The sequence below is a fragment of the Monomorium pharaonis genome, chromosome 9 (genome assembly GCF_013373865.1).
Source record: "Monomorium pharaonis isolate MP-MQ-018 chromosome 9, ASM1337386v2, whole genome shotgun sequence".
Taxonomy (NCBI): Eukaryota; Metazoa; Arthropoda; class Insecta; order Hymenoptera; family Formicidae; genus Monomorium; species Monomorium pharaonis.
The window spans coordinates 17,605,407-17,622,113 of NC_050475.1; the positions used below are offsets into that span (position 1 = coordinate 17,605,407).

At 35.1% G+C, this 16,707-nt stretch overlaps 4 protein-coding genes across 6 annotated transcripts in view; 1 reads left to right on the forward strand and 3 right to left on the reverse strand.

Annotated features, from left to right (window-relative positions):
• The window catches only part of LOC105829987 (elongation of very long chain fatty acids protein AAEL008004), a 70,582-nt gene extending 61,124 nt beyond the window's left edge, over nt 1–9,458 (reverse strand). The window contains exon 1 of the mRNA XM_028193465.1: nt 9,332–9,458. The gene's annotated coding sequence lies outside the window, so the exon portion shown is untranslated. The remainder of the gene's footprint in view (nt 1–9,331) is intronic.
• The window catches only part of LOC105833908 (elongation of very long chain fatty acids protein AAEL008004), a 45,090-nt gene extending 33,384 nt beyond the window's left edge, over nt 1–11,706 (forward strand). For 2 of the 3 annotated variants that reach the window (XM_012676008.3, XM_012676007.3), the window contains exons 3-5: nt 1,797–1,934; nt 4,037–4,279; nt 9,399–9,578. In XM_012676008.3, the coding sequence (XP_012531462.1) occupies nt 1,797–1,934; nt 4,037–4,279; nt 9,399–9,578 (561 nt within the window). Of the gene's footprint in view, nt 1–1,796; nt 1,935–4,036; nt 4,280–9,398 lie in introns of all 3 variants that reach the window. The other variant, XM_012676009.3, reaches the window with a different exon arrangement.
• Nucleotides 11,707–12,023: 317 nt separating this feature from the next.
• Nucleotides 12,024–13,630, reverse strand: LOC105833905 (NADH dehydrogenase [ubiquinone] 1 beta subcomplex subunit 7). The gene is made up of 3 exons (XM_012676002.3): nt 13,322–13,630; nt 12,352–12,520; nt 12,024–12,260 (listed from the first exon to the last, which is right to left on the reverse strand). Exons 1-3 carry the CDS (start codon nt 13,431–13,433, stop codon nt 12,167–12,169), a joined length of 375 nt encoding a protein of 124 aa, XP_012531456.1. The 5' UTR covers nt 13,434–13,630; the 3' UTR covers nt 12,024–12,166.
• A 594-nt stretch (nt 13,631–14,224) lies between these two features.
• Nucleotides 14,225–16,001, reverse strand: LOC105833906 (probable U2 small nuclear ribonucleoprotein A'). The gene is made up of 4 exons (XM_012676003.3): nt 15,774–16,001; nt 15,642–15,682; nt 14,940–15,516; nt 14,225–14,549 (listed from the first exon to the last, which is right to left on the reverse strand). The coding sequence occupies exons 1-4, from the start codon at nt 15,853–15,855 to the stop codon at nt 14,509–14,511; spliced, it is 741 nt and encodes a 246-aa protein (XP_012531457.1). The 5' UTR covers nt 15,856–16,001; the 3' UTR covers nt 14,225–14,508.
• Between the last annotated feature and the right edge of the window lie 706 nt (nt 16,002–16,707).

A 16,707-nucleotide genomic window follows, 5' to 3' on the forward strand; every position in this document is an offset into this window, starting at 1 on the left:
AATTATATCTATTTCATATCTATTGCATTTCATATCTAATTGCATACAAGTTAATTCAAAATCTAACTTCAAATGCGGAAATATCAAGATCATGATAGTTTATACAAGCAATTAAAAGATAAATGTTAACAGATGGAATTTATATGACTAGACACTACAGACGCGCGCTTTGCGCTTACTTAACATTTTATTTTTTACTTTTTAAAAATAAATTACAATGATAATGGTATAGATAAGCATCTATACAAATTTGACAGCTGTCAAAATTTAATCGCAATGACAGTTACTCTCACAACATAAAGTAAGTGCAATGAGAGAACCAATCAGCATGGCGGAAAAGCGACAACAATAAAACAGTAACATTTTCTTTTTACAAAGTATATTAAGATCGTAATTATGCACACACACATTGCACGTGTATGCATAATTACAATTCACTTTATTAATTTTCACAGTTCAATTGACATTAATATTTTCTATTTATCTTAACTTTGTTTCTTTTACCTTATTTGTATATCGCATAAATTAGAATAATTGTCATAAATTAAAATTCTCCTATCTTAAAAAAGAAATTGCTCGCATATCTCGAAGTTTATTGTTGCCTCTTTTTCGCGATGTCAATTGATTCTTTCGCTGCACTTACTTCGTGTTGCAAGAGTAGCTGTCATTGCGATTAAATTTTAACAGCTGTCAAATTTGTATAGATATTATTTATACAATTATTGTTGTAATTTATTTTTAAAAAGTAAAAAGTAAAAAAGTAAGTAGCACGCGCGAAGCGCGCGTTTGTGATGTCTAGTAGATAAAAATTTTGATTTATGCAACCTTGGTTATTATTCATATATGTTGTTTATACATATAGATAAGATTTTCAAAATTTTGTAATCTGATTATACTTGCGAATAAACTAGACGAGAGATAAGAAATGCGCAATCGTGATTTTCATCTATAAAAGAAAATTAATGAAATTATTCACATTATTTTGTAAAAACTATAAATTGCCGGGATTCATTATTTTTCCACGACAGCTGCTTACAGTTCAAAGTGTACGCAGCGTATAATGAAAGAATTAATCATCATCATGGAATAGAGCAGTGAAATGAGTATCACAACTTAACGTTTTTTTTTTTAAGATTGATTGTATTAAATGGAACATGGCCTCAAAACCTGCAGTTTCTCCTGAAACAGATTTATACTTGCTGTCACTTGTATAAAAATTGCCAATACATATACGTAACACAGGCTTTACAAGGTAAACTTCCACCGATTTAGAACCGAATTAAGGACACAAAAAACAATGAAAAAGTGTTGCCAAATTTATTTAAAATGTCAATGACAAATATGCAGATAATGACAGATGTAATAAAAAAATTATATATATATATATATATATATATATATATATATATATACGTCTCTATAACGATTATCTATATAAATACATCTCTATAACGATTATCTAAACTATATTATTCCTGTTTCACTGTAATTTTGTAATTTATGTTTTACTTTCGTCATCTCTCGCGCCGGGAAAGAAAAAACAGTTACCATTTTTCATGACGTGGCAAAATAAAATAAATATTTGTTCAAACTAATATTACATAAAATTACATTACGTCAGCATACATTATGTCCAACTTAGAAGCGTTTAAATTTTCTTGATAATGTCGAAATGAACGATGTTTGTGGTAATCAATTATCTTCAACGAGCTTGAATTACGAGATCCCGCAGAAGCAATTGCTCCGTCACAGATATGTAATTGATATGTTTAACCAATTCCTTTTTTTTTTTGCAGCACCTAATGTCCGGATGGCTGTTGGACTACAGCTATAAATGTCAGCCGGTCGATTACTCCCACAATCCATCCGCTCTAAGGATGGCAAACCTCTGTTGGTGGTACTTCATCAGCAAATTCACGGAATTCGCTGACACGGTACAGTTCACTTTCATTAATTCGCGTACGCAATAGCAGCCGGTAATAATCACATATCAAATCTGCTAATTGAGCTTTCAAGAATAAACTTCTTTATTATATTAAAAATAAAACACACAAATGTACAGTCTTGGCCAAAAATATTAGGCATTTATACACTGAAAAAAAAAAAGTTGTTAACGTGACTAAATTTTTCAACTTAATTAGTTTAATTCAAATATTTATGTACCTCAGTCAAATATATGAACATTTAATTTGAAATTCAAGTGTTTTATGTATTTAAGTTAAATGAATAAATACTTGATCTAAAGAAATTTAATCAAGTTCAAAAATTTTGTCAAATTAACAACATGTTTTCCTCAGTGTATATATCTCTTTTGTTTATTTAAACTTATTTTATCTCTGTTACTTTCTATTAATTACTGGCATTATAATATACATAAATTTAAAAAACTTTTAAAACAAAGGATAATTTGCACTTTAATTTCTGTTTAAATCCCTCCAGTTAAAAATGTTTTTAAAAATACAATGTGCGCCCAATACTTTTAGCCAAAACTGTACATTGCTTGCATTCTTTAGGTTATTAAGATGCATCATCTCTTTATAGAACATACATATTAATAAATTTTTTTCGAATCAGGATACGTGGAATTTTTCCTTAGGAAATTCCACAGGAAACTCCCGAAAACAATTAATTCTCTGCTCTTTAATGACTTCCAAATTTTTTTCGGTCTATACCGACATAAGAACGAGATTACTTGCAAATATCCACTTAGGGTTCGGAAATGGAATGGAATGTCATCGATACACGATCTATATGCAAAGTAACCAAAACAAGTTTTCAGCCACGCAAGATATAAGAATCTGTTAAATCAGACCTAGTTAAGATAAGAGGGCGGAAAGAATGTTCTATTATCCATACTTACGCTTTCGTTTCTTAATTCGCGCCTAAGTCACATTTCTCTTCGAAAATTGCGCGCAATCAACCAAAAAGAGAACGTATAATATCTCTTGATTGTCGTATCGCGATCTCGTGAACGCTTTGTATTTTCGATGAAATGTGCATACACGCATAATACAACAGTCTCAAATGAGAAAGAAGTGGTAAACTATTCCCCGCTAGCTATTCCGCGAGAATCGCATAATTATGTACGAACACTCATGTATCCCTTCTCGCGGCGTAATAACCCTTAAGCAATCATTTCCATTAGCACGAGTGAACACAGACGACGCCGAATCGCCGTCGAGCACGCAATCGTGCCGGATTTAAGGAGCAGATAAGATTTAATCGACCGATCGCCACTCGTTTATTAAATATTCTGACCGAATAAGCCGACAATCCGCAAAGCGGGTGTTTACTGTTCGGCTGTCCGAGCGAAGCAAGAGAGATAGACAGAAAGAGGGAGAGAAAGAGAGAGAGAGAAAGCGCTTAAGCGCGGACTTTCGACAGCGCATGTACGAAATTCAACCAAACGTAGGAATCATCGCGAAACGGACTTTTTCGTCATTCGTTGCTCAATTTTGACAGCGGTGCATGTTGCCATTATCGCGTTCTATCGTGTCTAGATGACGAAAATCATTGCGTTTCGTTAATGAACATAGATGTTTTCCAGGAGATACAGCTCGCGAGCCTCGCATTGCCGACAATTAACACGACAGTGAAATATCACTCGCTCCTCCCTTTCGAATTGAACGGTCGATAAAATTCCCATTATTTTATTTTATTTCAAAACGTAATTCGGGAATATTATTAAATTAGAACGAATAAATAAGTATTTTTTTTTTTATTAAATAATGATAAGACATTTTAATAGATTGAATCATTAATGAATAATTTTTTTATAAAATAACAAAACTCGAAAGTTTTTAGCATTCTTTTCCTTAATAAAAAGCCCTCTTGCGTTCTTGTATTCAAAGTTCTAGTTTTGAAAGACTGTGTGCAAATAATTAGCATCATTTTCCATTTATTCAACGTAGGTCACGACAGGTGAAGCGAACTCGATTCTAAATTACTAAGTCAATGAATATAAATCCAAGCTAAGGAAATTACTTATCAAGACCTTACAAAATTTCGTAACAACAATTGTTCATTGAAATTTCAGATATTCTTCGTGTTGCGCAAGAAAGACAGTCAGGTGACATTCCTGCATTTGTATCATCATTCTCTAACACCTCTCGAGACGTGGATCTGTGTGAAATTTATCGCGGGTGGCCACGGCACCCTGGGCAATCTTATAAACAACGCGGTGCACGTAGTCATGTACACATATTATATGTTAGCAGCCATGGGCCCAGAGTTTCAAAAGTACTTATGGTGGAAGAAGCATCTAACCACCGTACAACTGGTAAGTAGTTACCGAATCGAGTCCCTTTTTAAACTAATACGATCATTCACACATCCAGTTTCCCGAGCCTCGAATCAATAATTAAGGGAAATTAAAATTATAACACTATAGGCACAATTTTTTAATGGTACGTTTGGATCTAATTTAAAAAAAATATATTATAGAAGTAATAACCGAAATCTTTCTTTATACGCAATTATACAATTTTAAGCATGATTTAACGTAGAAAATCACAGAGATAAAAGTCTGTCCCGAATATAGATCAATTTAAGATGGATTATACGTTTGACGTAAAAGAATCTGGAAAAAATTACTGCTTTTTAGAAAAGGAATTCTTCTCTCGTTACGCAGCATATAATTTAAGCCGGCCCTATATGTTTGCGGCATATACGCTTCGGCTCGTATACGCGTCGGTTGTGTACGCAATAATACCGGACACGGAAACCTCTTGGCGTATATAACGCAAAAATGCATCACGTGACCCAATGTTTCAAATAATTAACGTGTCAGTAGCGGTGCGAGCGATATTTTTTCCGCGCACGGATCAAAACCAATTCGTGATACCTTCTTCTTGCATAACGCGTCGGGTTTCACGCCGCGCCGATAATAACCTGCGTCGTTGAAAGTGAATGGACAGGCACTACTGACCCACTGAGAGTGTTTTAAAGATTTAAAGGGTGCACATCGGCAATATGTGAAATATGCTAATCGTCCGTCGAGGCATGTAGTGTGTTTGCTTTCCACCTACGAATCTACTTTCCGACGCAATGCATGCTTTCGTTTCTAACTACAGGCTTTTCAGATGAGAATCAAGTATCGAGTACCAATTACGGTGACGCAAATAAATTCTTATCGTACTTCAAGAATGTTAGGGCAATAGTCAAAGGAAATACGCAGGTGAAAAAGTTCAATAATAGATTCTTCATCACACTGAAGCCTACGGAATGTGGGGTCCTTTGAAAAGTTCTGCGAATATGAATAGATAACTAGGAGAGAAAAATTATTCTATTGCGCCGTCTTTTATAATGTCATCAAAAAAATTTTATACGAGGCTACTTCATTTATTACTTTGTGCGTTAATTAATAATTGACAGATACTTTATTTGTGTTTGCTCCAAAAAGAAGAATTAGATCCCCATTTTATTTTACGCGATCTCGAGAGCGACTACACTCCCTTTTTCTTTTCTACATTTTCAGACGATAATCAGATCTCTTTTTAATATATTTTACAAGATAACAGCACGGTTTTCTAACTTTTCCATCAAATGAACATTTACTCTCACTGACAAAACGGAAGACCTTGTCAGAATAAATTGAAATTTCTCCGATAGATTATAACAGATGGACAACGAGAAATCATGCAAATAAATTTTCTCCCCGGTGTTATCTATATATTCATTTGGAAAACTTGTCAAATACCCCTTATACTTCGTTGCCGGTTTATTCTGCGTTGCCATTATACGAAAGTTGCAGTTTAGGATCCAAAACAGGATCTTGCCGTGAATTTCTCGCAACGATAACCATAATGACGTTAAATCAATCGTATGCTTTGAATTAATGGGGAAAACTGCAGTGATTGCTGCTTCGAACTTCGTAACCCACGAAATAGTATGCATGAAACTCATAACGAAACACGTTGCGCAAGCTTGAAACAAATTGCGCGAGGATAATACGTTTCACATTTATAGCTTCTTAATATTATTTCCTCCTGCGTATTAAAAAAAATAAGATTATCAAAATTATCTGGTTATCCCATATTCTATTAAAATAAGTAAAAAAAATTCTTGTTCCAATTACACCATTTAAAACTTAAAGCAAGGTTTCCAAAATTGTGTAGACCGCGATCGATTCCTTAAAAGAATCCTAATATAAGTTATAATTTTTTTATTACAAACTTTGATTCGGATTTCTATAACTGAAAAATTAGTTCGCGACCCACCAGTGCATATTTTGAAAATCTCTGATTTAGAGTGTTCTCTTAAATATCAACGTTTTTATTTTTAAATAGAGTTTTTCAACAATTTTTTTAGAATCTTCTTTCAATACAAGCTTAAGTACTATAATATATAATATACGTATAAATTGCTAGTTAAAACTTATCCTCTCCAATTAAATGTAATATGATGTTAATATATTATCCAATTAATAGAATTCCTTCCTTTTTTCATAAAACGAAATATTTTGTAAGATGCAATTTGAAGGGTTAATACGTTTAGAGGAACTGGTCAGAGACTTAACTAAAGTTACGATAGTAGCGGACAATATTTTGCAAGCCATCCTCGCGCCGAAAGGAAAAACCCGAGCGGGTCTCGTTCTCGGCGTCCAGCGAAACGCGGAGCGCCGTACCTACCAATTGGGGTACCGCTAAAATCGGCTTCGCCGCCGCCGCCGCCGTTGGAAAGAGGGCACATTCGAAAAACTAGCGGCCCGGCCCGGATACGCGAATTGCGCGAACAAACCGCTCGCGGATTCTGGGCCATCGGCCATTGGTGTTCGCTAGATCGGTCAATCTCAGTCTCTATACCTAGGCAAAATTTCACGCTAAGCGCACGTAGGTAGGGGTGAGGGAAAGTGAAAAGTACAACGCGCGTTGGGCAATTCGACTTGACTAGACCTCGCTTTAGCCGGCCGCCAGCCGAACTCGGCCAACCACGTTGGCAATGGCGCAACAATTTGGCATTCCGATATGCCGTACGATACCTGGATACCACCACCATCGCCATCATCGCGACCACCATCACCACCATCGTCATCATCACCGGCGAGGCCGCCGTCGTCGTCCTCAACGCTACCACTGCCGCGACTACCGTCGTCATCGTCGCCGCCGCCGCCGCCGCGACCACCACCGCCGCCGTCGTCGTCGTCGTCGTCACCGTCGCTGCAACTGGCATCGCGAGCCACCACGAACCGGCCGCATACCTACGAAGCCTCACCTATATGTTTCAACCTATCCCAGTTTATCTCGCAAGACCATCGATTCGCCACATGCCGGCGCACATGTCCGGCCGAGGTACAGGTGTTATGTACCAGCGGACTCACTTTGTGTCCGTTCGTGACGCATTCTCTCGAGGGGTTCCGTCGCAAGACGCATAAATACGCTCGGAGGGGGAAAGAAAAAAAATGTTTCCTCGATGACGAAAGCGCTTCGAATCCAATGAGAGATTTGTAGATACACGGCCGCTTAATCTTTCAACGTATCGCGATTGCTACACCGCCTACTGCGTGCGTAAAGGACTTAGAAGATATATCTGATTGTTTAACTGGGTAACGATCGAAAATTCATGGTTTTGCATGTGAAATGTTAATTTCGTGGAACGAAATGGAACGAATGAGTCAAAGAGTTGGGAATGGTCCGATCACCTTTCAATAGAATCGCGTGCTTTTGTTTAAAACTCTCATCGTGCCTGCTATTTCCGCCGATTAATTTTGACCTCGGTTTAATTTATTCTCGATCTTTTATTCTTATTCCTAGAACTAGAAAACGATAGAGAGTAAATTATAAACTGAGAGCAAATTAAAAAAAAAAAAGATTAGTTGCAGCAGCAAGAATTTGCATGTCGTAGTTAAATTTAAATTATATACAGATAAGATTTAGCTACAATAGTTTCTTACTATTGCAAATAGCTAAAACCATTTTTTTTTTTTTTTTGTAAAGCTAATCCATATTAGAAATAGACATTAAGCAATTGGTACCATAAAAAATTAATTGGATTACACTAACAAGATAATTCACTCGGCGAATCAAAATATTTCACACACACATTTAAATAAATGAAAATAAAAAAAATAGTTCTAGTAAATTATCCAGTCCGGAAAATTCTACATACTGCAATACATCAATCACGAAAGTAGTATATTACGAGTAATATATTGCGAGTTGCAGAAAATAGTCGTTTCAACGATTCAATTAAATGATTTCACGGATTAAGTCTTAATTAAGATTTACTTAAACATTAAAGTATTACGATAAAAAACGTTCCCTTTTCAATTTCTTTCATAAATTTCATAAATTTCATGAAGATCCTTGGCGCTTAAAAGTAAATATAAATAAGAAAATGGCTTCAGCAAGTTATCCTTTGAAACATTTTAATTCTAAACTCTCTAATATATAAATTGTACAAATGTCAGATTATCATGACATCGAAATAATTTCATCTCGACTCTCTCGTAAATCTGACAAGTCGTCACTGCATTTTTTAGTTGTTTTTTTAGATCCCCAATTTACCTTAATTAACAACACTTATTTAATAATATCCTTGAAAACGTGAAACAAGATATCTCTCAGAGATATTATTAAATTTATTCGCTCGCAAATTTCATTTTACGTGCCGCGAAACAAGAGAATTAGACACAATGCTGAAAGAATCAGCAACAAAGTAGGGTGAGTTTTTGCCGGTGAATTCACGGCACGAACAATCCAATGCGCCGGAAACTCCGCGCCATCGCGCGCCCATCCGTACTTTCCATAAGTCGGTCAACGGTGTTTGACATTTATGTGACGACTCACCCCATTGACTAAGAAACTCTTTTTCTTCCGCACATTATGCCAATCTTCGAAGACAATTTAGGCACGAGAAGTTGTAAAGTAAATCCTACACAAAAGCGTTGTGTACGAGAACAAGCGCTCGCACGCTACCAATGTTGTCTCATTCACTGGATTGGCCTCTCGTTGTACGTTAAGAGAGAACGATATGCGCTGCGTATATTAGATATACGGATAGTTATTGCTACATACTGCATTGCGTTCTTTCTTCGAATCGCTTAATGAATTCGGTTGCAATACAGAGTTGATCGAGTCAACCGAGTAATACGCAACGCACGAATCGAGTGTGCAGGAATCGAGAAAAACATAACGCGCGCCACATAAAATACAATTGCTAAGTATTTATTTAAGAAAAAAACACAGACTTAAATTAATTATACAAATTACCAGATTTATATAAGCCATTGTATAAAATTGTTCATATAAATTACAGAACTATATTCATATGTCTGAATTCTGTATTCTCGTGCTTTTAGTAATTTTCTTAAGCTATCGATAGTTTTACTCACCATTTTATAAACTTTAGCGTCCGACTGTATTGCTAAATCTGCTGAATTGTTGAATTGACTTTTGCAGGTGCAATTCTTCCTGGTGTTCGTACATAGCGCGCAGGCCCTCATCTTCGATTGCGGCTATCCGAAACTGATCGCGACCCTCCTTCTACTCCATGCGACGATCTTCTTCGTGCTCTTCTCCGACTTTTACAGGTCCGCTTACCGCAAAGGAAAGTCGGCGAAGGAACTCAAGGCTGAATAAAACACACCAGGGAACATACGAAAGGGAAAATCTTCGTTCCGACGACGAACGAAACACGCAATACACACGTACACATATGTCGCTTCGAAATGTGGCTCCTTTCTACACTGGTGAACTTTTACGCTTGTTAATGTATCGACGGATGAGGGACTCATTGAACAGCATATACACGAAAATGTCAATTGTTGGCGAAATGTGAGAGAAACACATATCTAAACACGCACGGGAAAAAAATATCGAAATTCTGAAAACGGAATCATTAAAACATTGACAAAAAGATTGCGGTGTCGAATAAAACTACCGACAGTAATTTATAACTCTATGTACAAATAAATAACGATAAAAAGAATTGCAAATAGAGTAGGGGAAAATCTTACGGCAGGAAAAATCGATAATTGAAAAGAAAGGTCAGTCGGTCAACAGGTTAATATGTTTCTTTATATTACATTTCTTATCTGGCGAGGCGATACAACGAAAAGTCTGTAATGACGTAGAAAGGATTGTGCATTAGAAATTCCTTTATGATAAAATGTGATTGTTTGATCGCTTTTGCAGTGATAAATTGTATTGGTCCCCCCCCCCCTCGATACATAAACGTTACATCTTCCCGATAAACAATCGAGACTAAAGTTTTCACAGGTGTGGAGCACAGGTATCCTTCCATAAGGAAGAGGATTCTTTTATTCGTCATACCCTTCCCGTGTAACTTCCGCGGGAAAATATCTCAGGTCTCGCGTACAATTAGGACTAACTTCAATCTTAAATGTTGCCTCTATTATATTTTTATCGATCTCGAATTAAGATTGTATTTTAGAAGCTTAAAAAAAACGTCATGGGGAATAAGTTATGTAAAATAAATGGTATACATTATAAATGTAATTTTCTCTTTTTTTTTGAGACTATAAAGTCCAAAGACTGCAAGGAGCGCGAAAAGGAAGAGAACAAAGACGAAGCGGAGCAATATAACGATGTATACGACTTGTAAATTACATAGGTTGTGGTCACAGAAATATTACTCTGCCATATTAAACTAATTGGTCTTGAAATTATTCAATCGTATTCAATATTCATAATTTTTTCAAGATTAATCTATTATTATTATATAAATTATTTATTTATTATTAATAAAAAATTTGAAGATCTTTACATTATGCGTATGATATTGTATAATTTCTAAATAAACTACTTCTGGAGCTAGTTAATTAGTGTAAACCAAAAATAATAAATTTAATAAACTTATCTTTATATTGTATTTAAAGCAATTGAGAACTGGTGCAGCTTTTCGATTCGAGAAGTGAAAATCGAAAAACATATATCGCCAATGCTAAGGAGACTCTCGGATATGCCGCAATGCGGTAACGAATTGCGATAAGCAATCTTACCCATAAATTTATAGAAAAATAACTAGAAATGTGCAAACAAATTCACAATTAATTATATGAATATCCACATTGTGATACAAATTCTGTCTTCTTTCTGGAAAATTTTACTACGAACGAATGAAGCTTACACCATAAAGATCGTACACTGAATTGTACGAGGGGAATCCTAAATTATTTTAATAAATCACATTCTATTGCTTCAATTCGTCTTACTGAACTCACGATTCTGTGAGGCACAGAGAGGCGGTATATACATGTATACAATATAGAATGTATTTATTGTTCGATTCAAAACGGACAGAATTGTCCCGCGAGACCACGCTGACGTGTTTCACCACTCATTCTACTTCCACGGGATTACATAGCGAGACGCGAGAACGATTGTCGCGAGGAGGCGATAGAACCAGCGCGGACGCGCGGTCCGACGCCGTCGGAGAGGACCCGCGGAGTTGCACGTCCGCGCGGCGCTTCCCTTCGTTTTATCGATTCCCACGATGAAACTGCGCAGCCACGAGGAGCGCACGAAGCGATATCGCGAACAATGCTGGGCGTCGAGCCAAGGGGCGTCGCGACGAACTCTCAAGGTTTAACAGTTGTACGATATAAGGTGATAAGTTATTAAGTCTGTCGCGAGATAATAATCTTAGGGTTACGGCTCTCGCATACGCTGCACCGCGCGCGTACACCGTTTTGTACATATTGTATCTCCCATTTTGTAACGATGAATAAAGTATTAATTAAAACATTAAAACGCTCAATTGTTTCTTATCTGCGCCTGTAAATTAATTATCTATGTAACGAAAAGTTACATAGATATTGTTATCAAAGTATAATTTAAGTATAAAAATATTTCAAAGTTTCTTTCTAAAATTGATAAAATCTGGCTTGTTTATAAAAATTATAAAGATTGCATTTTAAATAAAACATGGTAATATATAAAGTATCTCATATCTTTCTAAATAAAGTTTAATCTCAGCATAAATTTGTGGTTTAGAGCAAATTGTGTATGCCAAAGATTACTATTGTGTTCGTCTGTGTATATTTTCTTGCATAAAGTAGAAAATTTATTGTTAAATACATTTTATTGATATAGTTTATGTACAATAGGAGCTTATATACAGTAGCAGAACACAATTCCACTTTTATGTATGTGTAGCCTAAGTTACCAACGACGATAAACATAATTTATCAAAACTCTATGGACCTTCACGCTGTAGCCGCTTGCATCCTCTGCTCTATCCTCTTTTGTCTCTCGAGAAGACGACGTTCCCTTTCATATTCCTTCATTCTCATAGTGTAACTGTAACAGATACAGCATTTTTGCCCATGTATAACTAAAAATTTGTATACACCAAGTGATACAAATATTTCGTACAATATGAAATACTTACTCTTCAACGTAGCAAGTGTTATATTCATGTCTTTCATGCGCACACTTCAACATGAATGGATAATGACGTCTTTTACATTCATCTAATTCCAGGTACTTGTGAGCACAATAATCGCGTTTATTTTTAGGGATTTTATAAGCTTTCATGTCCTCTTCAGAAAGTGGCATTTCTATAAATCCAAAACACTAAGCAGAATTTGGATATAACTAATATCTACCTAAATTTACATAAAGTTTAAAGAATTATAAATGCTGTCGCTGTACCTACAGATCTTCCAACTGTTTAGATAAATAATGTTTGAAATATAATATCTTTATTTTCCAAATTAATGATAAAAAGACAAGATGTTAAAAACTGATCATGTAAAACAATTATCCGCTAAATTATTTTGAACGTAATTATATGCACATAAAAACATATAATGTTTTAGTTTATTTCTCACATACATATTTCATTTAAAATTGGAATATGTATTCAAATAAACCTTTTCGCGGCAAAATAATCATTACTATTTTTATTTACTTTCATATATCCAATTAAGAGAATGTTGGCAGTTCCTCAATATATTCAAGCAGAATCTTACAGCAGAGTGGCATTAGTTATACCTACTATCTGACGACATAATCTGACAGCAGATTGTCAACAGATTTTGTTCAGTTTCTACAGTGAATTTGCAATCATATCATTCATTTGCTACAACAATGACGTAACTCAAAAATTATCATTTTTTATTTACGAAAAAGAATTCTGATGAGAATTCACTATATTAAGAGTGAAGAGCTAATGACACATTTATTCCTCTACTATCATCTTTATGGAACTCTTTGGAATAAATTCCCATTCAAAATTTCGATTAAAACAATAGAAATCTAAGAAACAATTAAATAATTTCGGATCGGAATCCATTCCGAAAAGTTTCATAATACGTATCCCAGGTATGCACGGTGGAAAAAGGTTAGAATATACTTGCCTCTAGGCTTTCGACCGTTCGGAAATCCAAACATCGGATCGAAAGTCGGTTCACCGTCAGCCAAGGGCATCGTATCAGGATGCGTTATGTAGGTAGCTATCCAATTACCCATTATTATTTTCAAGTTATATCCAGCGAGGCGAGCAATCAAAAGAAAATCGTGCCCACCGTCGTACAGTGATAACGTTTCAGAAACTTTTCACAGCTATTAGAGCGTGGGTAGTGTGCTGCATATGGAAGGAACGACTGGCAGCACGCGCGGCTTCACTCTTCGACCTGCATCGAGCGGTCGAATCGACGAAGCGACTATCTACTGTCTTCTTTCTCGAGCCGTCTTCTTGACAACAAAAGAGAGAGAATAGATAATCGCTTCCTCGATTCGACCGCTCGACAGTCGACACAGGCCGAAAAGTGAAACGCCAGCATGCTGCAAAAAGCTTCCGATCTGGCAATCGTTGCGCTGATAATTGCTTGTCTACTGACCAACTTATGTAACATGCACCGCACGCACAAAAAACACCGACTACTTCGATCAGTTATTATATGTGCATGAATTATTAAATTGGATCAAAACTATGTGTGTAAATTACATATTGAAACGTTCTTACAAAAATTATGAACTACAAACCAAGATTTCTTACAAACCAGACTTTACAAATACAGATTTACATCAATATATTTTATATTTATTCAATTTTAATCCGTTTGCATTAACATAACTAAATTTTAAACTGGTTTATTTTTTTCTTCTTTCTTAGAACAAAGCACTAAGCCAAATTTATAAAATTAAGCTACATTGGTGCAAACAAGTCTTACTCAAAACTAAAAACCTTTACTTTTCAATCCACAAATTCATTGGCAAAGTATGGATATACGAGGGAAAATTCAATGATAACAAAAAAGTTGCTTGAAAAAAGTTTATTACTATTGCTGAAATAAACACATCGATATATTAGAATAGCGTTCAATGCAATAATAAGGAATAATTAGAAAAATCGCTTCCAAGCTAGTCTCCATATTTTATTTTTACAAAAAAGTAGTATCTGTGTTATTTTAAAGATAGTAGTAGATCTGTGTAGTATACAATTTCTTATCAGCATCGTATATACTATTATCACGCCTTACTCCATCAAGCTGCATACTTACAATAGGAAGTTCATTTTTCTTTTTCAGAATTAAATTATAAGTTAATCATCATCCTCTTCCATAGGTTCCACAGATCCACTACCTGGAATATAACAAAATATAATATAATATAATATAATAGAATTGATAATTATTTTCATTTCTCTATGAATACATCCAATTTACATAAGAAATAATAAATGTCCCAGTAAGTGGACATATAATAATGCAAGATTGTTAAATTTTTTCAAAGATTTAAATATAAAACTCTAAACAAATTGTGTAACAAATTAATTCTTTAACGTTAATTTTTATAATATTTAAAGCTATCTATTTTACAAATGTTTTTTTTTAAGCATTTAAAGATGACAATTTAATTTACTATAGAAAAAAATAGATAAATTTCCATGTCAAAGTATAGCAGTATATTTTGTCATAGAACCTTTACCATACGTATACATATGAATAGTTTATAAGCTTATTTTGTACATACCATTTTGCAATCGTTCCTCACCAGGTATATGACCAGCCTGCAACAATTTGCTGAGCCTCTGGACCTCCTCCAAGGAAGATGCATTCGTGATGGCTTCTCGAATTTTGTTACGTTCCTCAAGAGTGGTCAAAGGTTTGTCTGCAGACATACCCGCTGTTTGTGCTTTCACCTTCTTAGCTATCTCGCGTGCCACCTCTTTGCCACGCTTGCTTCTAAAGTATTCCATTGCCGCTTCACGTTCCGCCTGCTTAATTTTTCGAAAATCGAGCAATTTCAATTGAGGAAACCTGTAGACGATGTACTGTCTGTATTGTGGCTTAGCGGATACTGGGTTTTGTAATAGGCACAAGTTTGCAAGATTCTTCAATGGTATCAAAGGCTCCAGGTCACTCAGTTCTTGTATCATATTGCCAGTCAGCATCAGTGTATTCAAGTTTGGAATGCAATGTTCTAGTCCTTCACCAATTCTGACGATGCGATTATTATTGAAAAACAGAGTCTTAATCCTCTTCAGAAGTGGAAAACCGTCCAACTTCCGTATATCGTTATCAGAAAAGTCTATCGTGTCAAATTGGTCCTATGTAAAAAAATAATGTAGTGTAATATAATAATCGACTATGGGCTTTGCACTAAACTTTAGTGACTGGAGGATGCAGCATGTGAATACAAGTCGTTGTTTCTCCTAGCAAAGTCTATACCTACCAAGGTCGCGCCAAGGTTCTCGATGGTGGGTATCTTATATCCTGCAACATACCAGTGTAACAACAACAATAATAGAATGAAAGCGATACGTGAAATGACAGTAGAAAATTTCACGTGCGATTTCTCACAAACCTCGGAGATCTAACTCGCGATCCCGCACAGGATTAATGTACTGCATCGACTGCTCTATGAGCTCCGGCGTAAGTTTCACCATCGTGAGCGATTTATTGGTACTGAGGCTTTACTGTTTTTATAACAATCTTTCTTTACACTTGGAACAATATGACCGAACGTATAAACAACAAACGCTCACACTCTTGGCTGCTCTTGGTTCGCGCCGAGAACAGCCGAAAAAAAACGAGGTTAAGACTCGTACAGAGGAAACTAGCGACGCCAATAATCAAAGCAAGGAAACTATTTAAAATGTCGTTTATCGATATTAGATACGGCAATAATTCTCCTTATCTGTTGAATATAAAGTTGTGTAGATTTCAAAATTTTATGGATTATTCATAGGAATTATTTACGTATTGTTTGCATTATGTTTACACAAATCTTTTTCACGTAGACAATTAAAACAATGTAAATAATTATAAATTAAATAATATTAATTAAGTTATAAAACTATTAATATATTTTTTATTTTATAGTATTGATTATATACATATGTGTATATATAACAAAAATTTAAAAATAGATTATTATAGTTCATTATTTCTGATAAAATCTAAATCATCTATGATTCATTTATTATTATAATTTACAAAACATAGTTTAAATATTTTTACATTGTATAAGTATGCATAATGTAGATTAATTGTTTATATTTTGCGCATAAACGACTAACTCTGAAACGCAGTTATTTAGAAAACCGGATTGCTGTTTATAGTTAGTCGGTCTCGCTGCATGTTCACTTGACGCGAGCCACTACCGTGTCTCTTGATCTTGTATAAATTAAATTATTTAACAGATATTTGTAAGTATTTGCTAATCCAAAAAAATAGTTGGCGGCAATTAAGTTTCTGACAGACTAATAGTAAATACGAATCTCTTTAAATATCAACAA